This window comes from Syngnathus scovelli, chromosome 6 (genome assembly GCF_024217435.2).
Source record: "Syngnathus scovelli strain Florida chromosome 6, RoL_Ssco_1.2, whole genome shotgun sequence".
NCBI classification, from domain to species: domain Eukaryota; kingdom Metazoa; phylum Chordata; class Actinopteri; order Syngnathiformes; family Syngnathidae; genus Syngnathus; species Syngnathus scovelli.
The window spans coordinates 9,576,259-9,598,099 of NC_090852.1; the positions used below are offsets into that span (position 1 = coordinate 9,576,259).

The 21,841-nt window shown below is 40.6% G+C and overlaps 1 protein-coding gene across 4 annotated transcripts; it reads left to right on the forward strand.

The window, feature by feature from the left end:
* Positions 1 to 341: 341 nt before the first annotated feature.
* On the forward strand, positions 342 to 21,812 carry zgc:77158 (solute carrier family 45 member 3). 4 transcript variants are annotated; one of them, XM_049724391.2, is made up of 7 exons: positions 7,847 to 8,248; positions 9,680 to 9,931; positions 12,841 to 13,158; positions 16,228 to 16,418; positions 17,974 to 18,637; positions 19,174 to 19,439; positions 19,528 to 21,812. In XM_049724391.2, exons 3-7 carry the CDS (start codon positions 13,011 to 13,013, stop codon positions 19,996 to 19,998), a joined length of 1,740 nt encoding a protein of 579 aa, XP_049580348.1. In that variant the 5' UTR covers positions 7,847 to 8,248; positions 9,680 to 9,931; positions 12,841 to 13,010; the 3' UTR covers positions 19,999 to 21,812. The 4 variants fall into 4 exon arrangements, with proteins under 4 accessions (XP_049580345.1, XP_049580347.1, XP_049580348.1 ...); XM_049724388.1 differs by lacking the exons at positions 7,847 to 8,248; positions 9,680 to 9,931 and adding an exon at positions 342 to 494; XM_049724390.2 differs by lacking the exons at positions 7,847 to 8,248; positions 9,680 to 9,931 and adding an exon at positions 6,164 to 6,284.
* Positions 21,813 to 21,841: the final 29 nt, after the last annotated feature.

Genomic DNA, 21,841 nt, shown 5'->3' on the forward strand with positions numbered 1-21,841 from the left:
AAATCGGACCCAGTACATTGTTCAGATATTTATACTCAAATTTAGGGAGTAAAATTAAAAAGTCGTGCACAAAATATTTCTTTCAAGGTTCAAAGTAAAGATACATGGGGGGAAAAATCAAGTTCACTATAATTCTGATTGTAAAGTCCTCAAGTTCTGCTTGCTTCTTCACACGTCAGAGACGTTGCTATTTTATTTTATAAAAACAAAGATCCTGTATTCTTATATTATGTTGCGTTGTATTTAATATAGCAAGAAAAATGAATGAATTAATAATCTATGTCGTGATTTTACAATTTGGTGGTGTTGATTTATTTTGAAAGTAAAAAGCGGAAGTGGTACGTTTCTCCCTCTTCTGACTTTGAACGTACTTGTCAGTCACAGCTGGCGAGTTGGCTGGCCCTTAAAGTTAAGCAAGATCGGTGCGTGTATCGGGATCGAGCAACTCGCTGCATGGATTTCTCAGAGCCGAGCTGATGTGAACGTAACTAAAGGTTAGATTTACGTTTTCAAACACCCCTCATTCTTTTTATCTTTGATGTGCAAGCGCTGTGATTTGGTTTTGGCTTATTTATCGTAAGTGACGCTCGTATAAACGAAGCGTTGCTAAGTTGGATGAAACTTATTCATTGTACGCGGCTGTTGGACGACGTCTGACCCAGACGAAGCCTGGCTCTTATTTACTCCTGCTACAGGTTACGCGACTGAGAATGAAACCATGAGATTTGATGAGCGTTTTTGTCGCGTAGTATAGAAGGGGAGGAAAGATGTGCATCGGTTAGCTTCGGTCCAGCGGCGTGGTGCTTTTTGGAAGCAACCCCCTCCCCCTCCAGTCTGCGTCAGTGCGCCTGGCTCTCATCCACGAACTATTTTGATCGCACAAGAGTATTACCGTGTCATTATCTTCACTGACTAAAAAGGCGCTTCTGTCGTAGCAACCTCCTTGTTAGTTGTGCGTAAACGTGTTTGGCGCTGTGTTGTGACACATGGAAAACACGAGTGCAGGAAAGGATGGAGTTTTGGTCACTGTCTGGAAAGTCGCTCCCTTCTTTGCTGATTGTGATGATGACTAGTTGTGCGACCAGATAGCAATGTTTTATTCATTGTTAGTTGTCGCGTAAACGTTTTTGACGCGGTGTCAAAACCCTGTTGTTGTGATACATGAAAACACGAGTGTAGGGAGGGATGGAGTTTTGGTCACTTACTGGAAAGTCGCTCCGTTATTTGCTGATTATCATGATGACTAGTTGTGCAACTAGATAGCAATGTTTTATTCTTAGGAGAAGTGATTGATCAACCACTGCGGTTGCAAAATTTCCAAGAAATTAAATATAATTTAACAGCAATTACCAATGCGATACAACACCCAATCAAGATGTCGTGTGATTCATCACAGTAAGTTGTATTAATTATTCACCACCACAAAAACCTTTCTCCAAGTTTACTTTTCAGTTTAACAATACTTCTGTAAAACATCTGACTCACAATTGGCCATAATGAGTGCGGTATTATAAAGTGATGCCTTATTCCAATTTGAAGTAAATTGATTCCATTCGTTTATAATTCCGTGATGACCCATATACCAACTGTGGCACGTCAGAAAAAAGAATCTGAATTTTGTCACTTGAAGCATGAAATGTGAATCCATCTTAAAATAGTTTTGAAGTGCATATTTTGGCTATAATTTTAGAATTTTGTTTCTATACTAAATGGTGTCCCTTTTTATCTCCCTGTTTTGTTACACTAACCATGGAAATACTGTAGCTGCACTACACATATCACAATGCTGCCCAGTGTCTTTCAACAATTCATAGACTGTCAAATACTGTTTTTGTACTTTTTTTTTGTGGAGTTCCAAACATCTTTTCTTACAAGAGTCAACAAGTTTCCATCCTTCAAGGACAAACACAATCCTCCTTTCTGTGACAGTCACCATTATAAAAGCTTAACTGAAAAAGTAATGAATATTTGAACAATTTCTTACTATTAGAGGAGAAATTTGGCTCATAAGTACTACAGGTGACAAGAAATAAAAAAAAAAGAACTTAACCACGATAATGAAATTATCACTCTTACCACTCTTAGATGCTCCCTGACCAAAAGGTACACGAGATATGTCAAATTGGATGATCATTCTGCTTTTGATTGGAGGTACCTCCGAGGATTGAGGTTGTTTAGCAATTATACAAATATCAATCTACTGTAGATTAGAACCTATGGAGTTTGGACAAGATATGTGCTCAAGTATTGTCTGTAAATCTTTGAGAATATTTTGTCAGTTCTTGTTTAACACATCAAGATGTGTACTATACAGAGCAGTTATTAGTTTTGTACAGCAACTACAAAAATAGGTGACTATTTTTTTTTTTTTTTTTTTTTTTTAATTGTACTAAGGCCCAACTTAGAACATTGCAACTACGGATACATTTGCATGAATTCCTATCTCTGTTTAGGTTGACCTCTCAATTTAAATCGCCATTCATAGACAAACATTTTCCTTCAATTTCCTTTGGTACGTTTTATTTAGAATCAAAACTACCTTGAGAAGCAGAGTGGAGCAAAATGTCGTAACAAATGTCCTGACAAAAGAACATTTATTGTTACCGTGATTGCTCTGCCATTAAAAAATACCTCGATCTGCCCACTCTGTTCCACTCTCCATGGACCTCTCAAGAGGGTTATTCACCCGAGCCGACAAAATAGACTTTTCTCTATTGTCCACTTTGGACCATACGCTGAACTCGTCCTTCTTGTATTACTGAATAGTAAATAGTACCTTTTGTTTGCTTTGATAGCTCCACAATCTCAAACTCAGCTTTGTAATAGAATAGCAGAAGCATAATAAAACATGTACGAACTGTGCACCCAATTCCATAAAATTTGAACTTTTCTAAATGGCTAGACAAGTGTATAAAATAGTTAATCATAACAACTAACTCAAACAACAACTTGTTGATGCATGGTTGCTAAAGGCAATTTGGCTTTGAAGGCTTTTTTGGTAAATGTTATTTACCGTCCTACAAATGTAAAAAGAATTTACCTGCTTTAAAGCCTGCAAAAATAATAGCATGACTTACTCTTTATTTATTGCCTCCACTGCCTTATTGCACTGAGGAGCTATAACTGTGTACTATATTTGTCAGTTGTCTGGTGGTGTCACAAAAACCTGAAGAAAATGCAAAACCCACCTGTGGAGTTAATAGTTGAGAACTGAAATGCTAAGGCTAAACCAGCTGGCTGTCGTCTTATGGCTGTCTTCGAGTCAAATACAACCCCCCCAGCCCAAAGCAAGTGCGGTGAATATGGCACACCGTCGAGGAAACCAAGCTACTTAAGCGGACTAAAGGCTTAGCAGTTTTAATCACTTGTAGGCACTTAACTAAACTTTGTGGAGGAAGCTTTGTGTTTTCCACATGAAACTGGATTCTCAATTTAAAAAAAAAATAATGCATGCAATTTTCAAAATCATGTGGAACTTTTTCTATGTTTGCTCCGACAGGACCGTTTTATTACGTTTATATCACTTTTTTGACTGATCGATGTTCTTTATCCTTGAGTACTTACTGATAACAAGTAAATGATACCACAAGTACTTTTGATGCACAAAATTCCAGTAGATAAATTTAAATCAAAACCTTTCTTTTTTTTCCCGATGAAAGTCCACGCAGTTAGTTTAAAATTTCCCTGAATTTAGGATTAATTTGTAATACATTAACAAAAATGCTAAATGAAATGAAAAACTCCCAGATTTTTTCTATTTGTTCAAAATAAATTAAAGTGCAAAATAAAACGGGTTCAACTTTAACTATGACACTATCAAGTTGGAAAATAATCATGTAATATGTGTCACCTATACTAAGGTCAAGTGTGGGAGTCGAGGTCATCGTGAGGTCTTTCTCGGTCAAAGTTTTGTTTGCTGCAGTTGCTCTGGCAGCAAGTGTAGCCATAAACAATCACAGGTATGTTATCTCTCCAAGACCCCCCCCCCTCCATGGTAACTATTCAAGACTTTTTGTGGGAATACACTCCCCACCACCACAATGTCTTGATAGGCAAGAAACAATGCTGCACAGCACTTTCCTGCATTCTTGCAATGTTGTTGACCCATAATAGACATAATAATATCTTTTCCAGCTTTCGATCTTTTGCTCTCTTGCAAAGGAGAGATCATTGCTTGGCCATCAAAAGTTCAAACAGTAATTTCTTTCAGCTGAGATTTGAGGCTTTAGTGTGACTTAAGTGATATATTTCTTCTTTGGTATTTGGTGATTTCCCGATTATATGACCTCAGGGAGAGCTCCACTGGGATGTACCACTGTTGGTTATCTCACTGGTAAATTAAATTGAGCAAATTGCTCAGATCCGTTTGCTTTCTTCTTACAATCTCTTTAACCTGGCAAATCAGTTTGCCCCGCTTTTGCTCTTGAAGCAAATATTTTGCTCTAGCTACTAATTGCATAGTGAGATCATTTGTTACGACTGGAGGGGGAGTAGTAACCATTAATCAAAAGCAAAACACCAGGAAGATTTCCTCTCATAAGTGCACATGAGGCCACTAAGCTCTCTCAGTGCAGCAAAGGGATGAATATGTAACATTTTCATTCCTTTTGAATCTTTCATCGATGAGAAGCAAAAATTGTTTCTTCCTAGCTCTGTGCAAGCTGCAAGGCTAAAGTCCAAACAGCCTCCTTGTAATAGTGCTCTTCAGTCAGCTGCACCAAAGAGAAAGACCGCTTACATGTTCCGCTAATGGGCCAAAGTGAAACGAAAAGATGTCAGCTACCCCGCCAACAAGGAATGTCACCTTTGTGACACTGTTGCCCAGCTTTTTTTATTGGTTGACATTGTGGCCACTTTTTAAGGGTTAGCTAACAACGAATCGTACCTTTTGGCTCCCAATAGCAAAACAAATATTGCTATCCTACTTGTTACTTTTTAAAAATAATAATACAACTTGTCTTCTTTGTGGAAATGTGATTTACCTGAATAAATAAAATAGCAGTCAGACATCCTGCTGGGATTGCAGCCAAGTTAAATTGATGCAAGAGAGCGAAGGTACATTTATCCACTTTGAATGTCTAGTTTGATTAAAGACAAGAAGCCTTGTCAAAGTTCAGCTAATCCAACACTCAAAATAAATTCTTCATATTTGAACTTCCTCTAGATTGCTTTTCTAACGAATCCCCTTTTGTTGTTGCCTCAAGTAATGTGCTTTTGCTTCACTCCTACCCTGCTCTCCTTCACTAATTCCATTCACCGACACCATTTAGTTCTGCCCACATTGTTCAAGTGTAGATGAGGCCGCATGGTATTGAAAGCAAAACAGCCTCCGGCCCAGCTCTCTTCATGGGAAAGGTGTACAACAGATGGCAGATGAACCTATCACTTTTTCTGTAATTCCCCATCAATGAGGAGCACTGCTGAAGGGAGTTTAGGTCAACATAAGGACATATAGGCCCTGGAGCAAGGATAACACTGACTTGGGCCTCAACATTTTCCCAGAGTGATAAGGACTCGCTCGGCCAGATGCTCGCACTGACACACGCTCCTGACGTCTTGTTACACAAGTTTGTAAGGCAGTGCATCAAAAAGAAAGATGCCTCAAACTTCCAGGAACGTACACCAGCAAAGAGGACAATTGGAGGTTTTAAACGTTCTGTGCTCTTGTTTTAAAGACTGATGTTTTTTTTGGTGGGTATTACAAGGGTTCTCTTTCATGTCACGGATTGAAAGTATGTGGAGCGACCTTTGATATGTGAGCCATCCTTTGCTTTGTGAAAAGATCAAGCTCATGATCTCAGTAAAGCGTGTAGGGAGGGCCGGGACTGTCGTCCAAAAGCTGATGGGTGCGTACACACTGGGCCGCAATCAAATTAGTCTTCCGCTATTGTTGATAGCAAACAATGTGTTATTTGTGAAGCCGTTTTAGCAGCACGACGTGCCGTGCACGCCTGATTCAGGATGCGTAATTAAAATGGAAGGAATTTATCTTGATTAGGTTTTTTTGTTTGCTGACGGGTGCTTTTGGTTTAGTAGAAGTGATGCTTGATTTTTCCTGTTCTTCCAGAAAGCTTGGCTCCAGGGCTTTGCCTTTTATCGAGTAAGTATGTGGACTAACATGTTTTTATGTACCGCCTTGTGTAATTACAAAAGGCTACTAAGTCAAAACATCAGGAAGACAAAAGGTGTGCACCAGAACAACCTGTGTCTAGCATTATTGGGATTAACAAAAGCGTCGATGTCCTTTTTAATCATGTGACTTTTCTGCCGACCTGAGTCGAACGGTAACTTTTTAACACAATGCAGGCTAATAGCTACATGTCTGCTCTCTGTTTAAGTATCTGTGTCACGTATTTACTTAAAGGTTAATTTGTTGTTGAAGCACACAGTGAGTGATTGATTCCTCCAATCCAGTCACGGGTGTTTAGTATAATGTGGCTGACATTAAAGCTTTAAAAACTTTCCATTTTTGGCCTTTTTTTTTTTTGAATCAAAGCAGGGAACAGTGTGTCATAGCTTTTATGGGTACTGTTGGGTTTGGCAATTGCTGGCGAATGCATGTTTGTGGAAATAGGTGCCACGGAATTTAAACTTCTTTTCTTTCTAAACGTGCATGTATGTTTTGACCAACGCTTGTAATAAAAACGACCAAATATGATAAATATAGAACCGCACCGCACAAGGGAAAACAAACTAAGTCTTCCTGGTTCTCGGTGACAAATGTGACTATGATGTCGACATGTATGGAGACAGTCTCAATGCAAAAACAGCTGAATAATGCAGACACACCCATGTTCAAACTTGGCTAACCTAACATATAATCAGTGTGCTATTAAGAAATAATTACTCTATGAATGCTCTTAACGCCTTTTCCCACGTATTGTATTGAGCAGTGTTGCCGTGAGGCGTGGTGCGGTGATTTCTTCTAATCCTCCACTGATGAGAAAATCTTTTTTTTTTTTCAACCAAGGACATTTATGTTGCATGCCCTTGTTATAAATATCACATTTATACTTGTGTTTGTCCTTGAGGACAAAAGAGGTCATAATCAAGCTTTATCTGTGATTTTCTGAATTCCTTTAATTCTGGGGAAGCCAATCCCACTACTCAGCTGCAGCTCTTCACCCGCACCCCGTCTTCTTATTGATCGGCCTCTTGGCTCTAGAAATGGAGATTCCCGAAAGCCAGTCGTATTGTAACAATATTATTCCCACTCCACTGCCTCGCAGCGCTAACCAACCTCCCTTTCAGAGCTCCCTGTGCCCCACATTTTTCTTCCTCTGTATTTTAGTTTGAGATTCACATACTCTTAAGTTACAGTAAGTTACGGTACGTATGTATCTCTGCGTCTCTAAGGTACAGTGACAATACATCTCTCTGTAATGCATTTGTTTTATTGCTATGTGTATTATCTTGCAGTATTTATTAAGGTGTTATCATTGTTTTTTTGGCTGTGGAACAAATTACATGAATTACAGTGTATTCTTATGGAAATATTTGATCCGATTTCAACGTACGAAGTAGGTCCCAGAACAAATTAAATTCTTATGTCGAGGTTTGACTGTACATACATACATACATACATACATACATACGTATGTACGCACGCACGCGTCCACTCAAAGAGGCTTATTACTTGCTAAGCTGGTGAAACAGGTTTAAGTTGTCCGCAGCCAAGTGGTCATTCAAGAGTATGACCTTAGAGTTGAGGAGATAGCGATGAAGCAGTAGGCAGTTTGGCATGACACTTAGTCAGTGAGCCCACAACAGAACTTTTAGAGCGTACAAGCTTGTAAAAAGATTAGCTCGGGGACATGGCCTTTGTGTGGGGTTGTTATAGTATACTTCAATTCTGTCATGGGCTCTTTTTACAAAAACAGGTGTGACTCAAGTGTCTCATTTTCACTTTTGCCGTAAGCGCAGTTTGTATTTGCACACATCCAATCTCAGGCTTCTGGGGCGGGCAACAATATGTTTTGCTGCAAATGAAAACAGAAAAAAGTACGCTTTGGGATTTTTGCAGTTCCTAATTTACAGGTTTATAAAAGGGAATGGGGGAGGAAGAGTGACTAATAAGAGGGAGGAAAGGGAGGTGATTCAGTAGAGGAGGGAACAGTCGATGTCAACTGATGCAGTATAAAAGTAGAGAAGCTGAAAACCTTAGCCAGGTTTGCTCTTTCATTCTTTATGGGGATGATTATCCATTACTTGATGATTATCCATCGTCTTCCTTGGGGACCAGCGAGCGGTGAGTATCATTTTTCACAGTATTTCATTACATTATGTATTACAATCTGGTACCATGAATTCTTCTGTGAATCAGACGTGACTGCTCATCTTTTAACTGATATATATGCACACACATGCACACATAGAGAACATAAAACCTGTGACACTGGCTATGTAAAACTCCCCTCATATTAATAAACTTAAAAAATGTATTTTACCAGAAAAGTACAACTACCAGCTATTCACATTGTGGACTAAACTCAATTAGCTAGATTATGTACTCATCTTCCTGTGAAAAAAAAAATTTAAACACCAAACTAACTGCTCTTTTGAAGACACGTAAATGCACCTGATATTGGTTGAATGAAAACCCATTAACTGTTGCGTCAGCTCTCGATAGTTCTCGCCATTCACAATATAAATTCTGTAGGGAGCCCTGTTATCAGCCTCATTGATTCACAACAGGTTCCACGGCTCCATTGTACAGCCCATTGTTAATGTTATTTGCAGATGCCAGCACAATAACTGGCAACTTCCAAAAATGTTGCTGGCCTCAGTGAAAGGTGAGCAGGCTCACATTTATTAGGTCACCACGACTTGGTGGAGGTTGCATTTCTCATGTTCACCTGGTAAATGCATATGTTAAGGTGGTTGTCTCAAGGGTTACTTTAAAAATGTATTCCGTCTGGAAGCCAGCCTCGCACACACATTTTGTGGGGTATGTTTGATGTGCTGTATGTTGTAACACAGTCATGCCAGGGCATGCTATTATGATGTAGTTACTATTAAGGATTCCGGAAGCATTCGTCAGTAAATTCACATTTAACTTCCAAAACACAACTGCGTTATGGACATAATGATGCCGAAATCGGAGCACTCCGAGTAAAAGAACATGACATGTAAGCCACAGCCCCTCAACGGCAACATAATAATAAAACACACATAAGCAGTATAAAGGCAAATGGAGCTTGTTGACATTGCCGTCGTTCATAATTACTGCATACAGGCTTAACACACTGTAATATCCAAATATACTTTAATCCAATATTTGCGCTGAACTTTGTTTTTCTCTTTTTGAAAATGGTCTGCATTCAACTTGGTGAACCTGTTTAGATGCCATTTAGGCAGCAAACCTGTTTGATCGGAATTAGTCACGCTCATCTTGATTTCTGCCGACAACAAAAAACATACTTGAAGCATTCTTTGACAGTAGAGCAACAACAACATGATTTGTGTGATACAATCTGACTGACACATTCAACTTGTAGACAATATTCTAGAGCTACCAATTAACCAGATAATGTAGCTTTTAATCGGGCCGATGTGTGCAATGTATACACAAGCCTATCTGGTGTTATGGACCTCTGATGTTCATTATGTTGTCTATGATCTGTTAGAAATACAAATGGAAAGCGGTCAAAATTTAAGGTTTTCCACTTCTTTGTACCAGCGATCAGTCCCGTGAGAGTGCAGGAACTCCAAAGGGAGGAGTGCCTGAATGCTGCATGCAGCAGCTGCCATTCAATTTGAGCCAAAAACACAAGGAACCCACCCACCCTGTCACCACAGTCTCAACTGTGGTTGTCTCTGATGTCATCCTGTAGCCTTTTTCTCTTCCAAGCCATACTTACTGTTGGAAGATAGCCATATACAGATTATTTGAAGTAAGAGTTTAGGCAAGACTACACATCCTGATATACAGGTAGGTCATTTTCTATCCAGATAATGACATACAGTTTATACCAATAGCACAGCAACATGTGGCATGGCTATGTAGCATTTTGTTGTGTAGTAAGGGAGACGCATCAGAGGCACGAGTATATATTGTATTTTTTTGCACCATTAGGAGCTTCGAGTTAAAAGGCACAGACTCAATTGCGGGGGCTATTCTGTACTTCATCCACATATAGGGCGCACCTCATTATAGGGCGCATGCATGCCATGACTTATGGTAAAAAATAAAACACAGAAACGGGGCAAGACGGTGAGTTCGGTTACACGTACTTTATTCTACTATTTAACCATGTACTGTACTGTACTCACATTATTGTTAATATTCATACGCAAATCCATCAAAGTGCTCCTCTTCTGTATCCGAATGATACAGTTGGGTAAGTTCGCCGTGAAACATGTCAGGTTCCCTCATTGTCTTGTCGCTGTCACGTCGCTCTTCGGCAATGACCCCGGCTTTCCAGAAAACTTGAATTGTGCCTCGTAAGCATGTCTCTTTGTCAATGCCATTTTAGAGGGTCCTAATGCTGTTTGCTTTGCACAAAGTATTTATTTATCCATCATGGCGGAGGTACATACTCTACGTATTACGCACAGTTCTCTGATTGGGTTACCGCCTTGGTCTAGATATTTTACGTACAACTGATTGGTTCATCGGGTCTGCTTATTACGTGCCTGTAGTGGCACCCACACAACATTTACAGATTTTGGAATTCGGTCCACACAAAAGGCGAGAAAATTAAAGGCTTTTAAGTGCACCTTATGATGCGGAAAATGCGGTACGCAATCAGATTCTCTTATCACTGTTGGTTTCATTTCTCTGTGAGAAAATTTGTCCAAAACACAGCTGGCTCTACAATAGAGTGCATTCACAGAGTCAGAATCATAAAGGCATACTAAGCATAAATAGATTCTTCTTGTTATGGTCAAAGACCAAGCTGATCTCAGGGTTTTATGGAAGCGTGTGGAAAAGGAGGGTGCTCACAATAAGTAGGCCGGAACTTTTAATGGCCAAACATGCCCAAGGCTGGTCCCCTGATGGGTGTTATCAGTGTGCCCAATTTATTTTCATGTTTGGGAGGAATCGCATCGGACAGATGTGAAATTCTCTGGTTATCTATTCCTCTAATTAACACAACCATTTAAAAACACTTAACGTCGTCCTTATGTTTTTAAACAAACCATTTTGTCTCGGGATTCATGACTCTTCTGTTAGTGGTTCTAAACCAGTGGTTCTTAACCTTTTTGGAGGTACCGAACTCCATCAGTTTCATATGCACATTCACCGAACCCCTCTTTACGGGGAGGGGGGTTATGACATACCAGCTCTGCCGAACCCCTGAAGCCGACTCACCGAACCCCTAGGTTAAGAACCACTGTTCTAAACAGAATGAAGCCATGTACAAATTTGGTCAAATTTATAATTTTCTACTAATCTATTCTTTTGCTCAATCCCCAGTTATTCTTTTTTTTATGACAATAATAATAATACATTTTATTTATAAGGCGCCTTTCAAGGCACTCAAGGTCGCTGTACAGACATAAAATAGCATAAAAAATGACCGATCAAATTATTGAACAACATTGAGTGTTGAAATTGGCTTGCTTTCTTTGACAATTCAATGTGAGTGGCTCAGTTCAACAAACTTCTGGGGGTTCAGTTAGTGTCGTGCTCAAGAGAACATGTGTGACATGGTCACAAGGGCTTGACCACTTGACCACTCTACGTATCACTTGAGCCATACCACAGTCACTTGTTCACCATTAAAAATGTAATTCATGGCATCTTCTTTATTCATCCAGCGACGGAAAATATATTTTTACAGCAAACATATTCACAATTTCACACAAATAAAAAAACAATTACTTAACAAAATAATATATTGTATAGTCTTGCAATGCATAGTGTTTTTTTTTTCCACAAAAAAGATGATGACATTTCTGGTTCCCGGAGAGAACAGATGGGCAGCGTTTGAGGAGAAATATCTCACCAAATACAAATATAGCTTTATGTGGTTTCCACCACGTTTGTCTTTGTGCTCACTGTTCTTGTTGTGTATTATTTTAGAGCTGATGATGATACATACATCTTCATCTTTACTTGATTCTTTTTTTTTTTGCCTGTCCTCTTTTGCCTTCGGAGATTGACGAAGTGTTTCTTACCTGGTTGTTAAGTCTTACTGGTTAGGGGTTAAGTCTTACTGGTTAGGGGTTAAGTCATGTAGAGTGAAACTTATGAACTTAATTCGTTCCGTGATCGGGTGTATATTGCTGGTTACAGCAGAGTGATCACTCTAAACGGGTGAAGTCGAGTGACATCTGGTAGGATTGACATGCGGAGAATGTCACTGGGCAATGATTGTCAAAATGATGTAGTTGCCTTCCATCCTGGTGATGAATAGGGTGTATAAAATATGAAGGGAACAGATGTTGCTGTTAACCTTTGGTGTTACGCTTACAGGTATTTTTTTGCTCACATGGTGACTGGTTGAACTGTGCGAAAGAGACTCTGAAATTACTTCTCGTAGGTGTTTTGACACTTCTAAAAGACAAGCAAAGCATCAGTGGGAGTCAGAATTCTCTTGGCAAATGGTTTAGTGTGTTTGCCACATTGCATTGCTGCAGCTGACTCATCTCTTTGCCGCCTGTTGTTCTGTTTCCTGCTGTCTCAAAGCTATTGGTGAGGAGCTTTGACGATCCATCAAAAATCACACCCTTTTGTTGCTGATTTTGACAATCTCTTGGAAAATGCTGAGATTTACCGCGAAAAGACAGTGACTAGAGCAACTGTTATTTCAAGTCTGCGGCTTGTTTTACAAGAATGCATTGCAACATGGTTTGGGTGGAAATTTGATCATTTGATAACTTCCTCCTTTTTAGATCCAGAATGCCGAGAATACGATGAATTCTCCAAGTGATCGACGACATCTACGCGTCTTTGCTGTGGACTGTCCCCTGCGGCCCCATCTGCCTCCCCAAAGTTAAACCCCCACCCAGCTCAACAAGTGGCCATCTCAGAGGGGAGAAGAGGCGAGCCAGCCCTCGTAAATATGCCTGGATGGAGGTCTCAGTGGCGTCTGCTCCTGCTGAACTCCCTTACCTGTGGCCTCGAGATTTGTGTGGCAGCAGGGATCACATATGTGCCACCCTTGCTGCTCGAGGCTGGTGTGGAGGAGCGATACATGACTATGGTTTTAGGTAAGTGGTTACCATTAAGAAGCAAAGCAGTTCTGGTGCTAATGGCCAAACTCGTGCCAGTTCCTCACATTTTACTGACAGCAAAGGGAGAACTAAAACCTCATTCATGGGAATCTAACAAAACAACCCCATGACAATCGAAAAGTATGACTGAAAAAATATGCAATTTGTGCAACTTTAAGTCTTAATGTGATTAGAGACGTTTTAGTATGGAGGGGCTTTCCAGGCACTGTTTCCATTTCATATTGGCCCTCAAACGGCAAAATATTCGACATATGTACTACTTTTAGGCATATACTACTAAAGACTTGATTTCAAGACTATCCTTCTGAGCGGACTTTGAAAACACTTGTAATTGTCCACCGCTCAGTGGGATAGCGGCGATTAGAAGAGAGCATGACTTTGAATACATTCTTACATTTTACACTCCGGAATAAACAAGGTTTCAAGTCCAAATTGTAGAAATCCCTGAGGTTTGTCACGACATACATTATCAAGGAACATTGAGGAGGCCGACCCTTGAGCTAAGTGGCCGTTTAAAGCATGTCTTTGTCGGGTAAGCGGCGGAGGGGGTACTCCATAAGTGGCCTTCAGGGGAAATGAAGGTCTAATGAACCCTCACAGATTTCAATTGAATATGTAACAACCTATGAACATTTCATCATCATGCATAAAGCCTCTTGGGAAGCGTGTTTGCGTATGTTGGTGACTGATGAAAGGAAATAGGGCACTTTATCTGCGTAGGGGCTGCTACTTAACTCCTCTTAAATCAGCCATGTAAAGGCAAATCGTTTTATGATGGTCTCAGAGGTTGAAATGGGCCTAAGTAGAGATGTCCACATGCATTTTAAGGCTGGCTGATCCCGGTTATTGTGACATTATAAGCAATGTATCTGCAATGATTATAATGAAAATAGAACATTCTAACTTTAATTCATTTTCCTGCTCAAAAAATACCTAAACAGGGCTAGTTAGTGAAAATGAACCCTCTTTACTTTTATCCCTTTAAAGCATCTAATTTTAAACTGTCTTGTGCCCGACAGGTTATAGCTGAAGTTGGACAAAAAAACAAATCATGTTTTTGGATAGCTCAAGTATTTTACATCTTCAATAGTCTACATGCCTTGGGTTTCTCCATTAGCTAAAAATTATTTCATTGGGATGTCCTTTGCAACGAGGCTGTGCTGCAAGGCATTCAGCCTTATTCGACAATCCTATTATCATAATGGAAGGGCTGAGTGTTATTTGAATGAAAATGGATATTGTGTCTCTGAAGGCTAAAAGCCACTTTGCCCCTAGCTAGTGTAAGGTTCTCAAATGGCTTTCTTTATCTAATAGCCATTTGTTGGTTGCTCACTCCTCTGGGTAATATTTCTTTTGGTAATTTACTGTCTCAGGAATGGACTCACTCCTCTAAAGAAAATACTACTACTAGTATGAACGGTCATATTTTGTTAAAGATAACATTCAGTGTAGTATTTGTGGTTTGGGCTGGATGTAAATCTGATTTGTGTGTCTAAAAATGGAAACCGTGTGATCCTGAAAACACGCTGCAGTTTATTTGTGCCTGTGTGCGTTCATATGTGTAATCACATGCGTTTGAGTGAGTGAGTGAGTGAGTGAGTGAGTGAGTGAGTGAGTGAGTGAGTGAGTGAGTGAGTGAGTGAGTGAGTGAGTGAGTGAGTGAGTGAGTGAGTGAGTGAGTGAGTGAGTGAGTGAACGAACGCGTGTTTTGAGCAAATAGCCGTGTGAACAGCTGTAGCTGGTCAGACATGTTGTGATTGGCCTGCACAGCTGCAGGACGGAGGCGACGACTGGCTACAGTTAACTTGTCTCCTTTACTACCGATCTGCCACTCTCTGTGGTCGACATATATTATAAACTAGTTTATACTCTCAGTATTTTATCAAACATCATTTCCCGATTAATTGCTTTTGAGCTGACCTCTAAGTGAGATGCACTGTAATATAATGTAAATATTTTTTAAAAATCTTAAGAAAGGAGACATTAAAAGGCTTTTTTTTCATTTCATTCAGTGCCCCCCTGAAGTTGTACTGCCCCTGTACATTCATGATAAGATATGTTATGTTTTAACAAAGGCAACTCGGTAGCGCACTGGTTCGCACATCTGCCTCACAGTTAGGAGGGTGCGGGTTTGATTCCACATCCGGCCCTCCCTGTGTGGAGCTTACATGTTTCTTTGTGGGTTTTCTCACGGTTTCCTCGTGGCCGATTGAGCACAAATTATCCCTAGGTGTGAGTGTGAACGCTTTTGTTGCTATAATTGCACTATAATCAAGGCATTGAATAGATGAATGAAAAATATTTTAAAAAGATTTCACGCCCCGAAATATTTAGCACCACAGATCGTTCTCACGCTAAGGCGTATTTTGATGGAGACTTGCTGAAACAAACAAACAAAAACAAATGGTGCCGTAAAGTACCTGGTGTTGGCACGCCTATCTCCTAAAACTTGTTTGACGATGTCAAGGCTGGACTGGTCGCATTCTTTTCTGCTGCCCCAGTCGAGCCAGCGTCTGAGGGTGGGTCGCGGCCCAACATAGTTCTTCCTTGTTGTATATTAAATCCATCAATTACATTTTACCTCAGTATATCTCTACCAGGAAAAACTACAGGGTACCTTTTTTTTGTCAAACTAAAGTTCAAGCAGTTTTTCATATTGCATGGCCATCTAGCTGTGGACACTGCGTGTGGTGTGCTGTGCTCCAATTAGCCATATGCAGTCATGTGTGGAATATTAGCTGACGAAGGCGTGCCTTCGAGCAGGGGCCCCATCTGTAGGAAGCGTCACCAACGTCAGTCAATAATGATGGCAATTTTTTCCTTGGAATGACCAGTTCAAAAATACTCTACATGCATAAACTGCTCTAATACAGAGAACAAATGATGAGTAGACTTAGTCCCCTTAACAAGTTGCAAAGCTGAACAATGCATTTTAACCAATAATCCTTATGTTGCAGATGCTTCCATTTCAATTTTGCATTTTGCCTTGTGCTGGGCTGCCAACCGTTGACTTTGCACTATATCCTTTATGCGCTTCATTCACAGGCATTGGTCCGGTTCTCGGGCTTCTGTTCATCCCTCTAATTGGCTCAGCCAGTGACAACTGCAAGAGCAGTTACGGAAGAAGGAAACCTTTTATCTTGCTGCTATCTCTGGGAGTCCTTCTGGCCCTTTTTATCATTCCCCATGCCGACATCCTGGCTGCGCACCTTGCCTGGAGAGGACGCACTTTCCAGGTGGGTAACTCCTAATTGTTCACAGTGGCCTGGTTGACTGTCATCTTTCCGGACTCCGCTGCGCATCGGGAGTGGCTCGCGTGCTATCACTCTTATTGTTCATCATCTTGTTTTATTTTTCCTGTGTTGTTTACTTGTATGTGCGTTGTGAACTCTGTCTTGTCACCCTGGGATAGTGAGAAACGTAATTTCGATCTCTTTGTGTGTCTTGACATGCGGAGGAATTGACAATAAAGGAGACTTTGACTTTGACTAATTTGATCAATCCACTCACTTCCTATATATGTAGCTTGTCCCTTACACGGGTCACAGGATAGCTGGAGCCCATCCCAATTGACAGGCGCCATAGGCGGGCCTGGGCTTGTTCTTGACTGGTCGCCAGCCAATTACACAACCTAATTAATGAGTCATAGTAATTTGTTAAAACAATCACTCACTCTATGCTTTTGGTTTTGCCACAGGTACACATGAAATAATAAATGTAGGTAGGGACTCCACAGTAGATATAGGGGTTTTTGCTTTTGTTGTTGTTTTAAAGTTTAAAATTTAAACCATTCAAACTGGCAGTGCTGTTAACACTTGTTCCTGTTATGTCACATTTACAAGACATTCACTTTACAGGGACTTTTTTTTGTTTGGGACTTTTTTTTGTTTGCGTTCTTCTCTAAACAAAACACTTGGTATGCAGACAAGTGATGGAAATAGTAAATCCTGAACACAAAACGTAATGAAATATTCTCTTGCTGATGTTTTCTAATAATGTGAATATTTACCAGGCTACAGTGCAGCAGTAAATAGCAGTGATGACTTAAAGTAGACGTCTTGGGCAAATTATGTCTAAAAGATGTGCTCCATTTCAACCTGGTAAATTTGTGGTCTCAGCTATTTCTGCGCCACCCACTAGTTAATGTTGTTTGGGGTCAGACCTGCTTAGCTCATTTTTCACAGAGTAGATTGAAGTCTGATTGGTTTCTCACCCCAAGGGACCTGCGGTGACTTTGAAGCTGTAATGAGACCATTAAAAGTCTATTTTAGTCTGGTAGTAAATCTTCAGCTTTATTTGACTAAACATGATCAAATCAATTATGAAGAGAAATGTAAATCGTTATTGGAGTCTCATGAGTAAAGTAAATAATTTCAGTGCATGTATTTTATTTATTTTAAGTGCTTGGAGTAGTTGTAGCTTATATCCTATCCTGTCAGCCGCTAAAAATGGATGGCAGCCGCTAAAAATGGATGGCAGCCACAAATTGTCCCCGGGCTGTAGTTTAGACATCCCTGGTATACCTTGGTAATAAAATGTATTTTTCACGTTCCAACAAAGGCCAATGCTAGTTCTGAAACCAAAGGCCCTAGAGCACAAAGTACCGTCCCAAAATAAACTTGGTAGTGGCCATGGTCTTGGACTAGTTTATTAGGTCCGCATCAATTATGCTCACGCTCGACCAAGCAATCTGCAGAATGAGGGGAAACAATTAAATGAATTTTGTGTGAAATACTTCATCAGGTCATCGAAAGACCCGTCCAACACAATTTCTTTTCTTCTCTGCTTTAGGTGGGTTTCCTTATCCTTGGAGTTGGCCTTCTTGACTTTTGTGGACAAGTTTGCTTCACGCCATTGGAGGCGCTTTTATCAGACCTGTATCGAGATGGGGAGGACTGTAACCAAGCCTTCGCCATGTTCTCCTTCATGGTTAGCTTGGGAGGCTGTGTGGGATACTTGCTTCCTGCACTCGACTGGAGCCACAGCATGCTCTCTGTTTACCTCGGAGGCCAAGACCAGTGCCTCTTCTTTCTCCTCATCCTTATCTTCATTCCCAGCATACTCATCACAATGAAGTTTTCCGAAGATCCCTCCAGCGCCATCAGCGGCTCGCTTGGGGCCGCATCTTTGCTGGAACCGGGACCCAGCGCAATGGAAGCTGGCCAGTGCGGTGTGCCTCGCTCATGCTGCTACCTGCTTAAGTGCAAGTTGAAGCTGCTAAAGTCTGGACCTCTGCTATGCTTGCTGAGGACATGCTGGTCTATGACCCCTGCCATTTATAGGAGCTGCTGCCATGTCCCAAGGGTGATGTGGCAGCTATGCGTGGCTCAGCTCTGCAGCTGGATGGCTGTCATGTCCTTCATGCTTTTCTTCACAGTCTTTGTAGGCGAAGGCCTATATGGTGGAGTTCCTAGTGCGGTACCAGGAAGTGTGCCCAGACAACGATATGATGAAGGTCAGAAACAATCTGTTTTCTGTCTGTTCTGATTGTGCAATCATGTAAAACCATTGTTACAGTTTTGATATCTAGCTACAAATGGTTTGGTCAGGTTCAAGTGTCAACATATTGATTTTTCGAAGACTACTGCCCATCCATTTGGCTTTAATGTCTTTGTTGTTGTTTTTTAAAGATCAGATTCTTGCTATTTGTTCTTTTGGCAGGATGCCGACTTAATACTTGTATGGTCAGCCAAGCGGGTCAGACTTTGAGGCACTAATGCTTCCCAATGATTTCATAATGTAAGGTTAATGTGAGGGTTTAAGAAGCTTTTTTAATATCCTCCCTTCCCATTCTCCCTTTCTGTGTATTTAAAGGGTGCCATCAAAGACACTTATAACCTCAATATTTTAACAGCCTTAGCTGGCATTTGGTTTTCATTTTTTGACACTTTTGAATGTAGCATGTAACATCTGGCTTTCTCATTATCCCATTTAATGAGAGCTGGAAGACTTCTATCGCCTCTTGTAACTCAACTTATGTTCTTATTTTAGGTATCCGTATGGGAAGTCTGGGTTTGTTCCTGCAGTGTGCTACCTCAACCTTCTTCTCAATGATCATGAGTCGTATGGTTCGCTGTTTTGGGTCACGCTGGGTTTACCTGAGCAGCATGGTGAGCTTTACCGTGTCTGCTTTGGTCATCTGCCTGTCTAAAAGCGTGGTCCTCGTCACAACCATGGCTGCCCTCACTGGCTATGCGTACGCAGCGCTGCAGACATTGCCCTACACACTCACATGCCACTACCATAAGGAGAAAAAGGTAAGCACCCATTGCCACGAAGTTATTTCTTTAGGGAGTAATGTAGCGATCTCGGACGGCGGTTTAAACATGTCTCGTCCCATTTCAGGTGTATATGCCAAAAAGGAAAACCAAAAACCCTCACAAAAAAGGTTTTACAGCTAATAGAGACTATTTGAGTCCAGCGGAAGAGGAGAGCGTGCTAAATAACACGGCTGGCCCCTCCTTTGGAAACGCCTTCCTCAGCCAGGACATTTACTACTCTGCTCCTCTCAACCCGAACGGCTCAGCTCACAGCTCCACCGGGTCCGACCCGGAGGAGCTGGAGTCGGGATATGAAGACCGCGGCGTCGGCTTGGACTTTGCCATCTTAGACAGCACCTTCCTTCTCTCTCAGGTTATTCCCACCCTCCTCATGGGTACCATTGTTCAATTTGCACAGTCAGTCACCACCTACATTGCCTGCTCTGTAATCTTAGGCATTGTCGCCATCTGTTTGGCCAATCATATTGTTTTTGACCAAAAGGACCTCAAAGGCTGTGACTCAGATGGAAAACCTCTGAGAAAGATTGTGGAGTAATGCTTTTTTTTTTTTTTCTTTTCCTTTTTTCCATCAATGCACTATTGTGTAGTATCCCAGGAGGCCTTGCTCTATGTTTGTGGATTTGCACCTTCATAAAAGTGTGCTGGTATGTAAAAAGAGTGAATATGTCATCAGGGATGTGCCGCTAGCTTAAATAGCCACAACGTTTGACAAATTGAAGTTGTGCCCGAGACCCCCGCCCCCCCACCAAATGTATACTTTATTCAGTTTTTGGATACATACAGGGTATGAAAATAACAGACTATATCTGGTACAATAACACAAGGTGACACCAAGTGTGAAAATGGTTGCCTTCTTTTTCTCTCACCAACCACACGCCAGGTGTTAATTTCACAAAGCTATGTGATCAAGGGAATTATTTGATAAATTAACAAATACGGGAGTGCTACCAACGTACCACTTGCGAAAATCTCCTCATAGGCCGTTGATCATTTTTGACTAATCAAACTCTTTTCACTTTTAAACATGATGATTATTTGGGAGATTTATAGATCTATTCTTGGTACATATATATTCTTGACATTTCTGCTGTCTCGCCATTGGATATGCTGTACTGTATCTCTATATTGACCTTTGTAGCTCTGGATGAGAGTCAACATACCTTTTCTCAGAAACTTGGTGCCAAGGAGGAACACTACGCTAACAATATCCTGCACTGTCATGTGCATTTAAACAGGACACCCCTCCCATATAGTGTCAGTTTAGATAATAGTCAAGAGAGCTACATAGTAGATTAAATCATATCCATCATCACTCGTGGCATTTTATTAGAACTGTACTATAAATGCCCCTAAAAGTGCACTGTTTTATCTCAGGTTAGCTCTTTGTCATTGTGCCCTCTTCTGTTCAATGTCACCGATTATTCCCTGCTGCACCTTCATGTTTCAACGTTATTATGCCCCATGACAATCAGCCTGGGCGTATCATATGTAGTAGCGCTGTTAATGAAATTCACATATTTCTCCCATTCCTAAACGACCATATTTATTAAGTGGAGTCAACCATTTGGGTATTGGAGTGGACGTGCACTGTGGAAGGCGTGTGTGTGTGCGCGTTGTCATGCACAATAGTCCATTTGGTGTAATCACCAGGCTGGGTTAACATTTGCGCAAACTAGACCTGTGTATGTTCTCCCTAAGCAGGTACTGTAGATAGATGTTTGAAAAAGTTTTTTTTCAAACACATGAATAGTTTTGTCCCTGAATGAAAACAAAATCTATCTAGCAGTAGCACAATGGTCAAAAAAAGTGCCTGTATTTTTCTGCCTCTTGCATTTATGTATTTATTTATAATGCCTTTCTTGAGAGATTAGGCCAATTTCTGTGAAAAATTAAATTATTTGTGCAGTTATGTGCAAACCATCCTCTGAGTCCTAACTTATTTTAACATGAAAACGTCACCCATTTGATGTTTTCTTTCACTCTCATTTGCCATTCTGTTAGATCTCTACTAATTTGTCAGCACTTATTTTACTGCCACTAGATGGCTCTTGTTTCATTTTTGAAGGAAATATATTTTTCCTATTCTTAACTTTAATGGCTTGGAGATGTTCTCAGGCCTCTTATTTCACCCATCTGCCTTGTTGGATTTTTAAAGCCAGTGAAAAGTGCCAATGTCAGATTCTAGAAATGTGTTTTTATAACCATGTACCACATGATAAAACTGATTGTCATTGATCCATGCAGCCATGACAGAGTACTTTATTTTACGGCTGACAGATTACTCTGTAATCCATGTGTGATCTCGCCAAACAGCTTTTTATAAACAATAAAACATAACATGGCTGACAAGTTTTAATTATTTCTTTTCTTATCAAGTA